Source organism: Galeopterus variegatus, unplaced genomic scaffold, assembly GCF_000696425.1.
Source record: "Galeopterus variegatus unplaced genomic scaffold, G_variegatus-3.0.2 Scaffold70, whole genome shotgun sequence".
In the NCBI taxonomy this organism is placed as follows: Eukaryota; Metazoa; Chordata; class Mammalia; order Dermoptera; family Cynocephalidae; genus Galeopterus; species Galeopterus variegatus.
The window spans coordinates 790,162-806,149 of NW_007726181.1; the positions used below are offsets into that span (position 1 = coordinate 790,162).

The 15,988-nt window shown below is 40.4% G+C and overlaps 1 protein-coding gene across 2 annotated transcripts in view; it reads left to right on the top strand.

Annotated features, from left to right (window-relative positions):
- The first annotated feature begins 366 nt into the window (after nt 1-366).
- SLC6A13 (solute carrier family 6 (neurotransmitter transporter), member 13) overlaps nt 367-15,988 on the top strand; it is a 32,820-nt gene continuing 17,198 nt past the window's right edge. Inside the window, exons 1-4 of one of the 2 annotated variants that reach the window (XM_008577772.1) lie at nt 367-491; nt 524-568; nt 11,591-11,725; nt 14,212-14,352. In XM_008577772.1, the coding sequence (XP_008575994.1) occupies nt 398-491; nt 524-568; nt 11,591-11,725; nt 14,212-14,352 (415 nt within the window). In that variant the 5' untranslated portion in view covers nt 367-397. Of the gene's footprint in view, nt 569-11,590; nt 11,726-14,211; nt 14,353-15,988 lie in introns of both variants that reach the window. The other variant, XM_008577767.1, reaches the window with a different exon arrangement.

Sequence of the window (15,988 nt, forward strand, 5' to 3'; positions counted from 1 at the left end):
CCCCCAGCATGCAGAGTAAAGAAACTGAAGCACATGCTAAGACAAGCAAGACCCAGGGGCTATGTGAATTCTTCCATGATTACAAGCCCCACCCCAGGAGAACCTGTGTAGTGGAAGCAAAGTCTGTCCTTTAGTATCAATGCTTTCTTCCTGAAACAGGAAAGGGCTATATGTTTTCAGTAGCTGTTACCCAGCCTCTACCAATAAAAGATGCTAGGGAGGACACGGCTCTACATATAAAGGAGCAGGAATTCACTTCCAGTACATTCATTCTCTTGGGAATTTGCTGGTGAAGGGATGAGGAGGAGGGGTTTCCTTCTGGAGTTTCCACCAGTAACAGAGCATCCCACTTGTTTTCCAGGTGGGATGGATAGCAGGGTCTCAGGCACAACCAGTAATGGAGAGACAAAACCAGTGTGTCCAGTCATGGAAAAGACGGAGGAAGATGGCACACTGGAGCGGGAGCACTGGAACAACAAGATGGAATTCGTGTTGTCAGTGGCTGGGGAGATCATTGGCTTAGGCAATGTCTGGAGGTTTCCTTATCTGTGCTACAAGAACGGGGGAGGTGAGAGCCACCACGCCACCACGCCACTCCACCCACCCTGTAGTGAGGATGCTTCTGTCTCCTGCACTTATCGCCCCTCTGGGGAGTCCCATAGATGCACAGAATGGTGGCATTGGAATGACCCTTGGAGGTCATTAAGGACACTCTGCAGGAGCCTGAGACCTAGAAAGATTATGTCACTTTCTTTTTACTATAGCACGGCATCATAGAAATATGAGTATAGGCTTGGAACCAGATGGGTCAGGGTTTGGATTGTGGCTCTACTATTTATTCTCTGTGTGATCTTGGGCAAGTTAATTAAGTTCTCAGAGCCTCAACTGCTGCTCCTTTAAATTGAGATAGTAATGCCTACCCTTCAAGGTTTTTGTAAGGATTAGAGATAATGTGTATAAATTACTTAATAAACAGTAGCTGTTTGATGATGATGTTAATACCAAACTGTTCTGTGTCTTCTGATTCCTCAGCCTTGGTCTTGTGTCTTCCCCCTACTCTGCTGGTACCTCGACATTCCCTAAGCCATCCATCACCCACTCCCCACCAGTACTGTAACCAGTGGCTCTTCCTTTAGAAATTCCCTACTATGGATGTGTGTGGGCGGGGGCAGGGGAGAGCATTAGCTCTGGCTCTTCGCTGTCTCATCATTGGCGTCTCATTCCCTCCATTACAGCTCCCCTGGAGTAACTCCGCTATCCCCACAGCAGCAGTGGTAATTTTACTACTGTTAACCCACTTTCAGGGAACCCACTTTTCTGTGGGAATCCCCAGAGGCATTGCCCAAGTACTGAAGGGTTCCGACTGACCAGTGGGTTAGGAAGATTTCCTTGTTGATAGGTGAAGCTTACAGGGGTTGGGGCTCCCAGAGGTGGTTTTGTAGTGAGGCTGTGGCCTGGGCTGGAGGAATGAAGAGTGCAGAGTTAGGTCACCAGGGAAATGCTGAGAGGGGTGGCAATTTCATGGGCTACAAGGGTTGGAGGGTCCTGTAAAGCAACACCTACTCTTTTGCAGGGGACTAGGAGCCTCCAAAGCTATAAAGCTTAAGTCTCACAGTGGTTTTGGAGAAAGAGACAGCATAAAACAGAGAGTGGAAGTGGGAGGCAGGAGGGGTTGTGGAACATAAGAGAGATGCTCTGGGCACATTCAGTCTTGTCCAAGGGTTGTGGCGATAGGAGACTGGCCCTGGGGCTGGAAGTTAACTTGTAGTTTTCCAGAGGATTGATTTGTCCATTCTTCGTAGGAATTTCTGGCCAGTGGCTTGAAATCACAAGACTTTGCTCAGTCTGCATTGTGAGGGAAGAGGGGAGGTCCTCCCACTTGTTGCCTGGCCCTGGACACATGCTTGTTTAGGAATTTAGACCTGAGTACCCTCCTTTCAGAGAATTAGGTGGAGGGTCGGGGCTAGCCCAGGGAGTAAATAGCAGTCTGGGAGATTAAGCTGGACATTGGGACTCTGTATCTGGAACCTAGAAACCAGCTTAGCTCCTCACGTGGCAGAAAGATTAGGAGGTGAGCAGCTTTCCCCAAGCCTCTTTGGAATTGGGTAAAGGTTGTATTGAGAATTAGCAGGAATGGCACGAAGAGTTGGGAGAGAGCAAATTATAGGTCTGTTGCAAAACCATTGGCCTGAAGAAAGGGAGGGAGAGGGGAGCAGTGATCGGAGCAGCTGGGGGTTGTAGGGCTCACCCCGTTTCATTTGTCTGGCGATGTGTGGGTCTGAGCTCTGCTCCAGGGCTTCGTGGTTAAGTTTGTGCAGGCCTGGGAATGTGCTGACTATGTCTTGCTGTGGAAATGCAGGTCCAGGAAGAAAAGTACCGACAACCCTTGGTTTTTCACAGGGGTGCTTGTGTGGGGAAGTGGGGGCAGTAGGGTAGATGCTGTGGCTTCTTCCTCCCTGCATAGACCTGCCTTCCGGCATGCTGATTCCAACTGAGAGCTGAGCCATGCTGAGGGCTCCTGAGATCCAGTCAGGTTCTCTTTATTTAACTCTTATACCACCACCCACAGTTCCTTCCCTTGATCAAGCACAGGGCCTTAGCACTCTTCTCTGTTCACTGATGGATGAGAGCAGCTGGGGGGTGGGGGGTGGGTAGCGTTCTAAGGGCCTATGGAGCTACAGGGCTGATGCCCAGGTTCACCCTGAAGGGTGTGAGTCACCCGGGGCCACTGGGTGAATTCATGGAAAGGCTCCTTTGCCAAGGTAAGGGGGTCCGATCAAGGATAAGTATGGTCATTAGAGGAACCTAGACTTGCCTATTTTCCTGTTTTACGATGTTCCCAGCAGATTAACCTTTCTGCCATCAGTTAATTCCCCTCTCCTCCCAAGCAAAACAAGCTCCTACAGAGAACGGGCCCTAAGATGTCATCGTGTCATCTTCCTGTCTGTTTGCCAAAGAAGAGAGACTGGTGCCTCTTTCTGAGAGGACCCTTTGCTGCTGATATGGGAAGAAAGGTGGGGAGAACGGAGAACATTTCGACGGGTTTGACTCTTTTCCTCCTGGTTTATTGATTGGGGCTTGGGCTCCCAGGGATGAACAGAATATTCTGAGCAAGTCCTGGAGAAGGATGCTGGGATGCCCTAGGGTGCACGATGCTCAGGCAATGTACCCTACAGCCTGCTTCTGGGCCCTTTCTCTAACTTCACCGCTTCAGCCACTTTTGTGCTGGGGGTTGGAGGGAGGATAAGCCAGGGACTTTATTATCAGAAGTATTTGTTCAGTGGGAAGGTCAGGGATGAAAAAGTCCCCAAAGCATAATTTTAATTCCAAACAAAAATATAGGTGTCATCTTCTTTGGTTTCTTCCAGCTTTAATATTTGGAAGATCTAATTTGAAGTGAGTTCTAGATCAGGAAAGGGGCTGAGGCAAGAACGTGATAGAAGAACAGGTAAACAGTTGACAATTGTAGTTGAAAACTGGGGAAGCTAAGAAAGTGGTATAATGAAGCCCATTTAAAATCAGAAGCAACAGGTGGGCCTTTGACGGAAATGGTTGGGAGGGAGTCGACCTCAATCATCTCCTGGGCAAACACTCTCCCCGCTGTCCAGGACCTGTGGCCGATCTACCCCCCAGCACCTGCCTCATCCTAGGGTTTTCTAGCATCTCAGTCGGTTTCCTCAGCATAGAGCCAATCAAACCCTGACCCTGACTCTGTTGTTCAACACAAGTATTTACTGAGCACCTAGCGTATGCCAGCAATTGTTCTAGGAGGTTGAGATATCTCTACAGACAAAACAGACCAATTCCCTATCCTTGTGGGGAGACAGACAATAAACAATAAACATTGTAAATAAAGAAATTATACAGTACATCAGAAGTTAATGAGTGCCGTGGAAAAAAAAGAACAAGTACAGCTGAGTAAAGGGGATCAGGAGTGTGGGTGTGGTTGGTTGCAATTTTTAAACACGTGGTCAGGGTGGGCTTCCTTGAGAACATTTGAGCAAAGTCTTGCCAGGAGTGCGAGTTGGCCATGTAGATATTATGGGTGAAAGTGCTCCAGGCAGAGGAAACAGGTTTAATAATCCTAAAGCAAGAGTCTGATTGGCTTGTTTGAGGAGCTACAAGGAGGCCAGTGAGCCTGCAGCAGGGTGCGTAAACAATGCGAGGTCAGAGAAGTAAATGGGCAGGGCAGGTGGAGGAGGGAGCAGATCAGGTAGGGAACTCTTGGCCATTGTAAGACTTCGGCTTTTACTCTAGTGATATGCAGAGTCAGGGCAGTGTTTTGAGCAGGAGCAGCATGATCTTACACTATAAAATAATCTCTCTGGCTGCTGTGTTGAGAACTGATTATAGAGGAGTAAAGGCAGAAGCAGACCAGTTACAAGGCTAAAAACCTTAGTCATCCTCGATCCCCTTCTTTCTCTCATAACTTTGGCTCTACCCAAACACCCAGATCCTGGATGCTTCAGAACCTGGGCCTTCAGCTACGCTCTCTCCAGCTCCCTTGGACCCTGGCTCCTGGTAGACTGAGTTCCTCAGCACACTGAATACCTGGGACTGGAATCTCATCACCTCCACTGCCACCTTCCTATCTAAGCAATTCAAGATTTTTAACCTGAGCAACTGGAAGGAAGGAGTTGCCATTTACTGAGATGTGGAAGGCTGTGAAAGGAACAGGTTTTGAGAGTAAAGTAAGGAGCTGAGTTTTGGGAATGCTGAGTTGAGATATCTACTAGATATCCAAGTGGAGATGTCAACTAGGCAGTAGAATATATGAATGTGAAGCTTGTGAGAGAGATCTGACTGGAGATATAAATTTGGGCATCATTAGCATTTTGATGGTATAAGAAAAGAGAACTGGGATCTGGGAGAAACCAGTAAAGGAGACAGAGAAGGAAAAACCAGTAAAGTAGGATGAAAACCAAGAGAATGAAGTGTTTTGGAAAGCCAAGTAAAGAAATTATATTGGGGAGGAGGAAGAGATTACATCAAATGCTGCAGATAGGTTACAAAAATGAGGAATGGGAGTTGATCTAGCAGCATGGATCTAGCAGCCATGGAAGTCAATGAGAAGAGCTGCTACAGTGGAGAGCTAGGTGTGGGGATGGGGAGAGAATTGGAAACGGTAAATATGGGTTATTGGGGTAAAACTCAGGAGTGGGTGAAGAGCATCTCTCTTTATTTTCCCTCCTGGGTGGAAGTTAGCCAATGTAAGTGCTGCACAGTAGCAACAGTGTGCCCTGGGTGTCCAGCAGTAGTGCAGATGGGTCGCTTGAAGAGCTCCTCTTGGCAAGTATGAACTGTGTCCCTTATGGTAGGCTGCCCAGGTGCTCAAAGACACAGAGGAGGAGGGGAGCAGAGGTGACCAAGGACCCACTGCAGTTAAACATTGGCTTGATTTATTGGGAAAGAGCAGGCAGCACAAATGTGGGGTGGGGCTTGAGCTGGGCTGATAACTCTTTCTTTTTGGAATGTTTGGGACTCTCAGCAGTGACTGTTCATATCAGCTACTGGGTTCTCTCTTTCCTAATTTTTCTCTTCTGCCCAATGAGTCTTGGATTGATTTATGGACTTAGGCTGAATTGTTTATGACCTCAGGGTACAGAGCCCTGTAGTGCCTGAATTACGGACATGTAGACTACAAGCTAGAGATTTGGAATGTGAATAACCTGGGACTGTTCCCCATTAACTTACAATAAACTGCACATCTTTAAAGTGTGCAATGTGATAAGTTTCAACATATGGATATACCCATGAAAGCACTGCCATGATCAAGATAATGAACATATCCATCACCCTCAAATTTTTCTCCTATCCCTTTCTAATCCCTTCCTGCCTCCCTATCCCATACATTTGCTTGCATTTCTTAGAATTTTATATAAATGTAATCATACAGAATGTACTTTTCTTTATCTGGCTTCTTTCACTAAGCTAATTATTTCAAGATTCATCCACAGTTTTCATGTGTCAGTAGTTCATCCCTTGTTATGGAGAGGTCTTTATATATACTAGATGCAAGTCCTTTATCAGATATGCATTTTCTTATTCTGTGTCTTCTACTTTTCCTTTTCTTAAAACTGTCTCTTGAAGAGCAGGCATTTTAAATTTTGATGAAGTCCAGTTTATCAATTTGTTCTTTTATGACCTGTACTTTTGGTGTTATATAAAGGAAATCTTTGCCTAACCCAAGGCCTCATATTTTCTTCCAAAAGTTTTACAGTTTTAGGTTTTTACATTTAGGTCTATGATTCATTTTGGGTTAAACTTTGTATACAGTGAAGGTATGAATTGAAATTCCTTTTTTTTTTATTTTTTGGTATATGGATATCCACTTGTCCTAGTACCATTTGTTGAAAAGACTAACTAACCTCTTTCCAATGAGCTACCTTTATACTTTTGCCAAAAATCATTTGTTTGTGTATGTGTGGGACTGTTGCTGGCTGGACTCTATTCTGATCCATTGATCTATTTGTTTATTTTGACACCAGTATCACTCTGTCTTAATTATTGTAGCTTTATAATAACATAAATATTAGATAGAGTTAAACCTAAAACTTAGGTTTTTGTTTTCAAAGTTGTTTGGCATTTTTAGATGAGTTTTAGAATCAGTTTGTCAATTTCTACAAAAAGAAAAAGGCTGCTGGGATTTTGTTTGGGATTACAGTGAATCTATAGATCAATTTGGGAAGAATTGACCTCTTAATAATATTGTATCTTCTGACACATGAACATGGTGGGTCTCTTCATTTATTTGGGTCTTTAATTTCTTTCAGCAATATTTTGAGTTTGTGAATGTAGATATCTTTTGCAACCTTTGTCAAGTTTATTCCTAAGTATTTCATATTTTAATGCTATTATAAATGGTATTATTTCTTAAATTTTAATTTGTGATTGTTTGTTCCTAATATATAGAAATACAATTGATATTTGTATGGCTATCTTGTATCCTGCAACCTTGCTAAACTCACTTATTGGTTCTAGTAGTTTTACTATACATTCCAGAGGATTCTCTAAGTAGACTATCATGTTGTCTGTGAATAAAGCACTTCTTTTTCAATCTGAATAACCTTTAATTCCTTATCTTGTGTTATTGCTCTGGCTAGAATATCCAGTACAATGCTGAATAGAAGTAGTAAGAATAGACACACTTGTCTTATTCTTGATCTTAGTTTTTCACCATTGAGTATGATGGTAGCTGTAGGTTTTTTTGCAGATGCCCTTTATCAAGTTGAGGAAGTTCTTTTCTATTCATCATTTGCTGAGAGTTTTTGACAGAAATGGTTGTTAGATTCAGTCAAATACTTTTTCTGTGCCTATGAAATGATTATACGATTTTTCTTTTTAAATTTGTTAACATGATGAATTACATTGATTTTTTTTTCCTTTTTGTCTTTTTTACTGACCGGTAACAGGATTGCAACCCTCGGTGTCGCGCCCGTACCGGGGACCGGCAACAGGATCGCAACCCTCGGTGTTGCGCCCACACCGCGCTCAGCCAGTGAGTGGGAACCGGTCTCCACATGGGATCTGAACCCTCAGCGGGAGCGCCGCCGCGCTCCCAAGCGGCGCACTCTCCAGTGCGCCACCGGGCCGGCCCTACATTGATTTCTTAAATGTTAAACCCACTTTGTATTTCTGGAATAAACACCACTACATAATATATTATCCTTTTTTGCATATTATTTGATTTGATTTGTTAAAATTTTGTTTAGAATTTTTGCATCTATGAGCATGAAAGATATTGGTCTTTAATTTTCTTTTCTTGTAATGTTCTCATCTGTTTCTGTTAGGGTAATGCTGGCTTCATAGAATGGATTGGGAAACATTCCTTCTTTTCCAATTTTCTGGAACAGTTTGTGTAAAATTGGTATTATTTCTTTCTTAAATGTTTGGAGAATTCGCCAGTGAAGTCATGTGGTCCTGTAGTTTTCTTTGTGAAAAGGTTTTTAACCAAAAAATCAATTTATTTAACAGTTATAGGGCTATTTGGATTATCCATTTCTTCTTGAGTGAGCTTTGGTAGTTTGTGTTTTTCAAGGAATTTGTCCATTTTACCTAAATTGTTGCATTTATTGACCTAAAGTTGTTTATATGCTTTCTCTTTATTCTTTTATTATCTACAGAATCCATACTGATGATACCTCTCTCATTTGCCATACTGGTAATTTGTGTCTTCTAAAAGTTAATTAATTTTATTTTGGTTTCATTGATCTTTTCTATTCTTCTTCTGTTTTTTATTTCATTGATTTCCACTCTGATTTTCATTATTTTCTTTGACTTACTTTGGGGTTTATTTGTTCTTGTTTTCTTCATTTCTTAAGGTGAAAGCTGAGGTAATACTTTTGAAACTTTTTTTCTTTTATAATAATAGCCATTTAGTGTTATACATATCCCTCTTAGTACTGCTTCAGCAGCATCCTACAAATTTTGATATGTTGTGTTTTATGTCATTCCATTGAAGATACTTTTTAATTTCTCCTTTGATTACTTCCTTGACCCATGCATGGGAATTTGCAAATATCTTCTTCTTCTTGATTTCTAATTTAGTCAGAGAATATACTTTGTATATCTTGAATCCTTTTAAACTTGAAATTTGTTTTGTGGTCTAAATATGGTCTATCTTGGTAAATATATCATGTTCTCTTAAAAAAATGATATATATTCTGCTATTGTTGAATAGAACATTCTATAAATGTCAAGTAAGTTGAATTGGTTGATATGGTTTTCAAATCTTTTATATCCTTACTGATTTTATGTCTACCTATTCTATAAATTATTGAGAGGGATATTAAAATATTTGACTTTAATTAGGAATTTATCTATTTCTCCTTGCAGCTCTATCAGTTTTTGCTTCATGTATTTTGAAGCTCTGTTATTAGGAGAATATACCTGGAGGATTATTATGTCCTCATAATGAATTGATCCCTTAATCATTATGAAATGACTTTCTTTACACTTGCAATAACCTTTGCTCTGAAATCTACTTTGTGTGATATTAAGATAAAAACTTCAGCTTTCTTTTGATTAGTATTAGCACAGTATATCTTTCTCCATCCTTTTAACCTCTTTATGTCTTTTTCATTTGAAGCACATTTCTTTTAGGTATGATATAGTTGAGTCTTACTGTTTTTTCTTAAAGTCAATCTAATAATTGCTGCCTTTTAATTGAGATATTTAGACCATTTACATTTCATACAGTTATCCATATGGTTATGTTTAAATCTATCATCTTACTATTTATTTTCTATTTGTATCAGTTCTTTGTTCCCCCTTTCCTTTTCTGCCTTCTTTTGGATTACTTGTATATTTTTTAGTCCATTGTTGGCTTTGTTCCTTTGTTGGCTTACTAGCCGTAACTTTGTTGTGTTATTTTAGTGGTTGTTTTAGACTTTGTAGAATACATCTTTAACTTATTATAGTTTATCTTCAAGTGATACTGTACTACTTTATATATAAGATCCTTACAATAGTACACTTCCACTTCTTTCCTCCTGATTTTTGTGCTCTTGTTATACATTTTACTTTTTCACATGTTGTAAACTCTGCATTACATTGTTATTATTTTTGTTTAATCAGTAAATTATCTTTTAAAGAGATTTGTATAATAAGTTTTTAAATATGTTTACCTATGTAGTTAGCATTTCTAAAGTTCTTCATTCCTTTGTGTAGACCCATATTTCTATCTGGCATTTTTATTTCCTCTGCCTAAGGACTTTCTTCAACATATCTTGTAATGCAGATCTGCTGGTGATAAATTCTTTCAGGTTCTGCATGACTTAAAAAGCATTCATTTCACTTTCATTTTTCAACAGTATTTTGGTTAGGTGTAGAATTCCAGGTTGACTTATTTTTCCTTCAGTGCTTTAACAAATGTGCTCACCTATCACTGTCTTCTTGGTTGTATTGTTTTCCAAGAGAAATTTAATTTTATCTTTATCCTTGTTCTTTTGTACATATGTGTCTTTTTTTCTCTGATTACTTTTAAGATTTCTCCTTAAAAACTCTTTATTACTGGCTTAAATAATGTGATTATGTGCCTTGGTTTAGTTTTCTTCATGTTTCCTGTCTTGATATTTGTTGAACTTCTTGGATCTGTACGATTATAGTTTTCATAAAATTTGTATAATTTGCAACCATTATTTCTTCTAATTTTTTTCCGATTCTTACCCTTTTTATTTCCTTCAGTGACTCTAATTACAAGTATATCAGGCTGCTTAAAGTCGTCCCACAACTCACTAACACTTGTTCTTTTTTAAAAATTCTCTTTTCCCTCTGTGTTTTGCTTTTTGGTTTAGTTTCTACTATGATTCAAGTTCACTAATCTTATCGTCTGTTACACCTGTTGATATTAATCCCAGACTGTATTTTTTATCTCACATATTGTAGTTTTCATCTTTAGAAGATTGATTTGGGTCTTTTTCAATTATCTTTCATGTTTCTATCTAACTTTTTTGAATATATGCAATATAGTTACAATAACTTTTTAAATATTCTCATCTGCTAATTCTAACATCTGTGTAAGTTACATATCAGGTTCAATTGGCTGATTTACCTACTTAGTATGAGTAACATTTTCCTGCTTCTTTGCTTTCCTGATAATTTTTGATTGGATGCCAGACCTGGTGATATTTTTGCCTTATTGGTTGCTGTATAGTTTTGTATTTCTGTAAATATTCTTGAGTTCTGTTTGGGAACCAATGAAGTTACTTGATCTTTTTGCATCTTGCTTTCAAGATTTGTTAGGTAGGACCAGAGTTGTGCTCAGTACAGGGCTAATTATTCCCTACTACTGAGGAAATGCCTTTCTGCATATTCTACCCAATGCTTGGTGAATCTTGAGATTATTCAGTCTGGCTAGTGGGAACAGGAACTGTGTGAGCACCTTCACTCTTAATCTTTTTGAATGGTGTGTCCTTCACCTTGGGTAGTTTCCTCAGACACATGCTGACCAGTACCCAGTTAAAAGCTTGAGGGGGATCCTCTGCTGATATCTGGATTTCCCTTTCTGTGCAATTCTCTCTTCTCTGGTACTCTGTCCTGTAAACTCCCCCGTCCACTTTGCCAGCAGATGGAGGTCCATGGTAGAGAAAATACCAGCATGTCTGGCATTTCTTGTCTCAGGCAATGATTATGAAAACAGAAGCAGAAAGATTACTAAAAGGAAATCTGATTTTAGCCTGCTTATGGTCCCTATCTGATATTAAGAGCAATTATTTCTTTGAAAAGAAGTATAGACTGTGGGCTATGCTAATGCTCCTGAGTATCTATTATTCAATGAGCTCCTTGCTATTGCCACAAGTTACATGTTATTTGGGCAATAATTGATAATCAGTGAGGAGCAAACCTTGGCAGGTTTAGATTGAAACTTCACAGTGCAAAATAAGGCTTGAGACTGTGTAGCTTCTAGGTAACTTGGTGTCTCTTGATCCCTGCTATGATTCCAGACATCTAGACAGATGTCTCCTGTAGTTTTGCATGCTCCGCACCCCCAGGATTCTGACTGGCAATATGGGGTAGTCATAGGAGGAGATGAATGTGGACCATGAAGAGGTTGGTACCAGGTAATGGACAACCTGTTTTCTACCCACAGGTGCCTTCTTCATCCCCTACCTAATATTCCTATTTACCTGTGGCATTCCTGTCTTCCTTCTGGAAACAGCACTGGGCCAGTACACCAGCCAGGGAGGTGTCACAGCCTGGAGGAAGATCTGCCCCATCTTTGAGGGTAAGTAGCTCTGTGCCTGCTGACAGGGTATCTTCACTAGTGATTATAAACCTTATTTGGAATGACTGAGTGATTAGCAGCAGTTCTGAGATTAACATAAGACTCTGTGCCTCTACGTTAAACCCTCAGTTTGTGGGCAGAATACTGAGCTAGTCACCTGGTGCATCAGAGGATTAGGGAGAAATGGGAGTGAGAATGAGACAAAGTCTTTAGATTTAATAAGTGGAGTGCAAAGCCATTTTAGCTATACATACTTTAAATATATAACAATGATTTTATATTTTTAAGATATAGTTAATCAATTATAAAACACTTAAAAAATTTTTATTCTTATTTTTAATTTTGGGGGGCTGGCCAGTACAGGGATCTGAACCTTTCATCTTGGTGTTACAACGCATGTTATAAAAGAGAATTTTAAGGGCCAGCCCCGTGGTGCACTCAGGAGAGTGCAGCACTTGGGAGCACGGCAGTGCTGCAGGTTCGGATCCTATATAGGGATGGCCGGTGCGCTCACTGGCTGAGCGCGGTGCAGGCGACACCAAGCCAAGGGTTGCGATCCCCTTACCGGTCACAAAAAAGACAAAAAAAAAAAGAGAGAGAATTTTAAATGAGAAACATTATTTCATTAATTGTTCTACAACCTTGACACAGTAATTATTTAAAATTTAGGGTATTTTATTATTTCTCTCTATATATAGGATTTTCTTTAAATTTTTATTTTGAAATAGTTATAGAATCACAGGAAGTTACCAAAAAAGTGGTACAGAGAGGTCCTGTGTACCCTGTGTACACTAATTTCCCCCAATGGTAACATGTTACCTAACTATAGTACAACATGAAAAACTGAAACTGACGTTGGTATTATTCACAGGCTTTATTCAGATTTCACCAGTTTTCCACATTTGTGTGTGCATGTATAATTCTGTGTAATTGTATCGCATGTGTAGATTTGTGTGACCACCACCATAATCAAGACACAGAACTGTTCCATCACCACAAAGACTCTGTTATGCTACCCCTTCAAAGTCACACTGACCCTCTCCCTTCCCCATCCCTAACCTCTGGCAACCACTAATCTGTTCTCTTTCTCTATAATTTCGTCATTTTGAAAATGTTACATTAATGGAATCATGCAGTATGGAGCCTTTTGAGATCGCCTTTTTCACTCAACATGATGCCCTTAAGATCTATCAATCCACCGGGTTGTTGCGTGTGTCAGGTAGTTCATTTTTATTGCTGAGTGGTGTTCATGGTATGCGGGTACCACAGTTTTTTAACAATTCACCCATTGAAGAACAGTTGGGTTGTTACCAGTTTGGGGAGTTTTATTTCAGTATTTCTTTCTCTTTCTATGGAGTTCATGTATGTATTAATATGGAATATGTACAGTTAAGTTCTCTTTCATTCAGTTACATTTTCCATTTTCTGTACAAAAAATCATTCAATGATTGTATAAACTTCCATAAATTGGATAGATCATAATTAACAGTTTTCTGTTTGGGGATTTTTGCTTATTTTCAATTACCTCTAAAACTTTTACATTCTGCTATAATGTATATCTGTTCAGATAGCCTCTCCCCTCTCCCTTTTGGAATTATTTCTTTGGGATAAATTCCCAGATTTGGGATTACTGGATAAAATGGTCAATTAAGTTGATGTCTCTTGATCTGGTTTATTAAATTTTCCTGTGGAAGCTGTATACTGACTCACAATGTCACTAGACCTGAGTAGGCATCTATCCCCATATCTTTAACAACTGTGGGTTCTATTGGTAGTTCCCAAACTTGTCTGCACATTGAAATCACCTCAGGACCTTTAAAATATCCTGTGGCCTGTGCTTCATCACCAGAGATTGTGATTTAATGGTCTGGGCTGGGCTTTGGAATTTCATAAATATCCCCAGGTAATTCTAATACGCAGACAAGTTTGGAAACTACTGAGTTATATCTCTTGTAAAAAATTTCACTAAGATTGCAGATGCAGAATGATATTCATCACTTTTTATTTTGTGTTCCTACAGTTACTAGGGAGGAAGACTATATGTTAAGGTGTTCATTCATTATTTGTATTTTCTCCTTTGTGAATTGTCTGTCCCTACACTTGTGTTTTTATATTTCAGAAATATATTAGACTAATTCCAGGGAACATTAACTATTAGTATCTTGGAGGTAGTCTTATATATTTTAAAAATGACTTTGAATCAGTGAGCTTTTAGACCCTGCTAAGGACGAAGGTGCACAGGCAGCGGGGTAGTGCAGCAGAGACAGAAGGAGCGTCCCTCTCTGACCTGGGAAGGGCTGTTGGAGCACAGGCCTCACACTCCCGGGTGCAGGGGCGGGAGATGAGCGAGCCAGGATCCCAGGCCCCAACACTTCCTGCGTGAGGACACGGACAGTGGAGCGCAAACGCTCCTCTAAACAGGGGTGCGTGGTGTGTGAGGAGTCTGCCTGCTGCCCCTAGCCCAGTTCTGCAGTTCCCCCCCACAGGCATCGGCTATGCCTCGCAGATGATCGTTGTCCTCCTCAACTTCTACTACATCGTCGTCCTGGCCTGGGCCCTTTTCTACCTCTTCAGCAGCTTCACCATCGACCTTCCCTGGGGAAGCTGCCACCATGAGTGGAATACAGGTAAGGTCATCGCTGGAGAGTCTACTTCCTCCTCCAGCTCTGCCACGTCAACCAGCAGTGGGATTGTCCGTATATCCCAGGCAACCCAGTCCCAGATTTCACTCAGGACACACTAGAAATAGGTCAAGTAGATCATGGAGCACTTACATCAAGAATAAGAGTGAGAATTCATCAGCATCGCAGGGAAAATGTCTCAGACTTTTTTTTTTTTAAAAAAAAGGAATTGATGTATTCAATTCATGCTTTATGCAAATAGAACTGACTTCTTTTTATGTAGTTTAGCAATTTACTTATTTCAATTTGAAATATGGTTAGTTTGGTATATGTATATATTATTGTTCATATATTTGTTTCTTCATTTTAACTAAGCAATGAGCTGTTTTGTATATGCCATCAATATAATTTATAAAAGCACTTAATTTCTCCTATGCTTATAAGACTAAATGAGCCACCCATAGGTGGCAACAGAACCACTGAATCTAATGGATTGAAAGTAACAACAGAAATATCTAGGGTGGTGGCGTTCAAAGAGCTTTCTGTGATGATGGGAATGTTCCCTGCAGTACCCAATGCAGTAGCCACTGTCTACATGTGCTTAATGAGCACTTGAAATATGGCCAGTGCATCTGAGGAACAGAATTTAAAAATTTTTATTTAGTTTTAATTTTAATAGCCACATGCGGCTAGTGGCTGCCCTATTGAACAGCACAGATGGAGAGCATAGCGAGCACTGTTGTGTTTAGATTCTCAGCAGTACATCTTGCTCTCGTTGTCCAAATTTCTCTCAGTGCCTGTCAGTGAGGCCCCACTCCCTTTTCTTTCTTTCTTTTTTTCTTTTTTTTGCTGGCCAGCACAGGGACTGAACCCTGGACCCTGGTGTTAGCACCACACTCTAACCAGCTGAGCTAACTGGCCAGCTGAGGCCCTACCCTTTTGAAGTGACTTCAGCCGTGATTGATTCTTTCTTGTTTGGATAAGTTACTCAGTTCTGGACTAGAGTTTGAATCCCTTGCTTGCCAGGGAAAACATGTTGCAGCGTTTGGCCCCGTATTCTTCACTCCTTTATGGCCAGGCCGTCTTATTCCTCCACTTTGCCACTTTCGCCTCATACTCGATGCTCCCTGTCCAGGCATTTTCTTGCTAGTCTCCATTCCACCATCGTTTTTCAAGTGAAAAGTCAGATCTTGGAGGTATCTTTCCTGATACCCCAAGACTGCATTAGGTTCCTCTCAAACGTATCTGGTGGTACCTGCCCTGACCCTGGCCCTCCTGTGTGCTTATATCACTTTTTGCCTATGTATTGACTTGGTTTTCCCACCAATCAGCAAGATCTTGAGCCACAAAAGGTATATTTATCTCTATAGCCTTTGTGCCTAGCTATATCATAAACACTCAAAAAATATTTGTTGAATGAATCAAGGTTTAATAATCTGTTTTATTCTAATATTTTCTTTTTATTATATATATGATATGTATCTTTCTCTTCTCTCTCTTTTTTCTTTTTTTAAACATCTATGTGCTTTGAAATCACCCTTGACAACCAGTTTGTCAGATGGTGAAGATTTTACACAGATATCAGTGGAGTTCCTCTTGAAGAAAGTTTTGTGAATTTGGTAGTCCAGAGATTCTGCTTCAG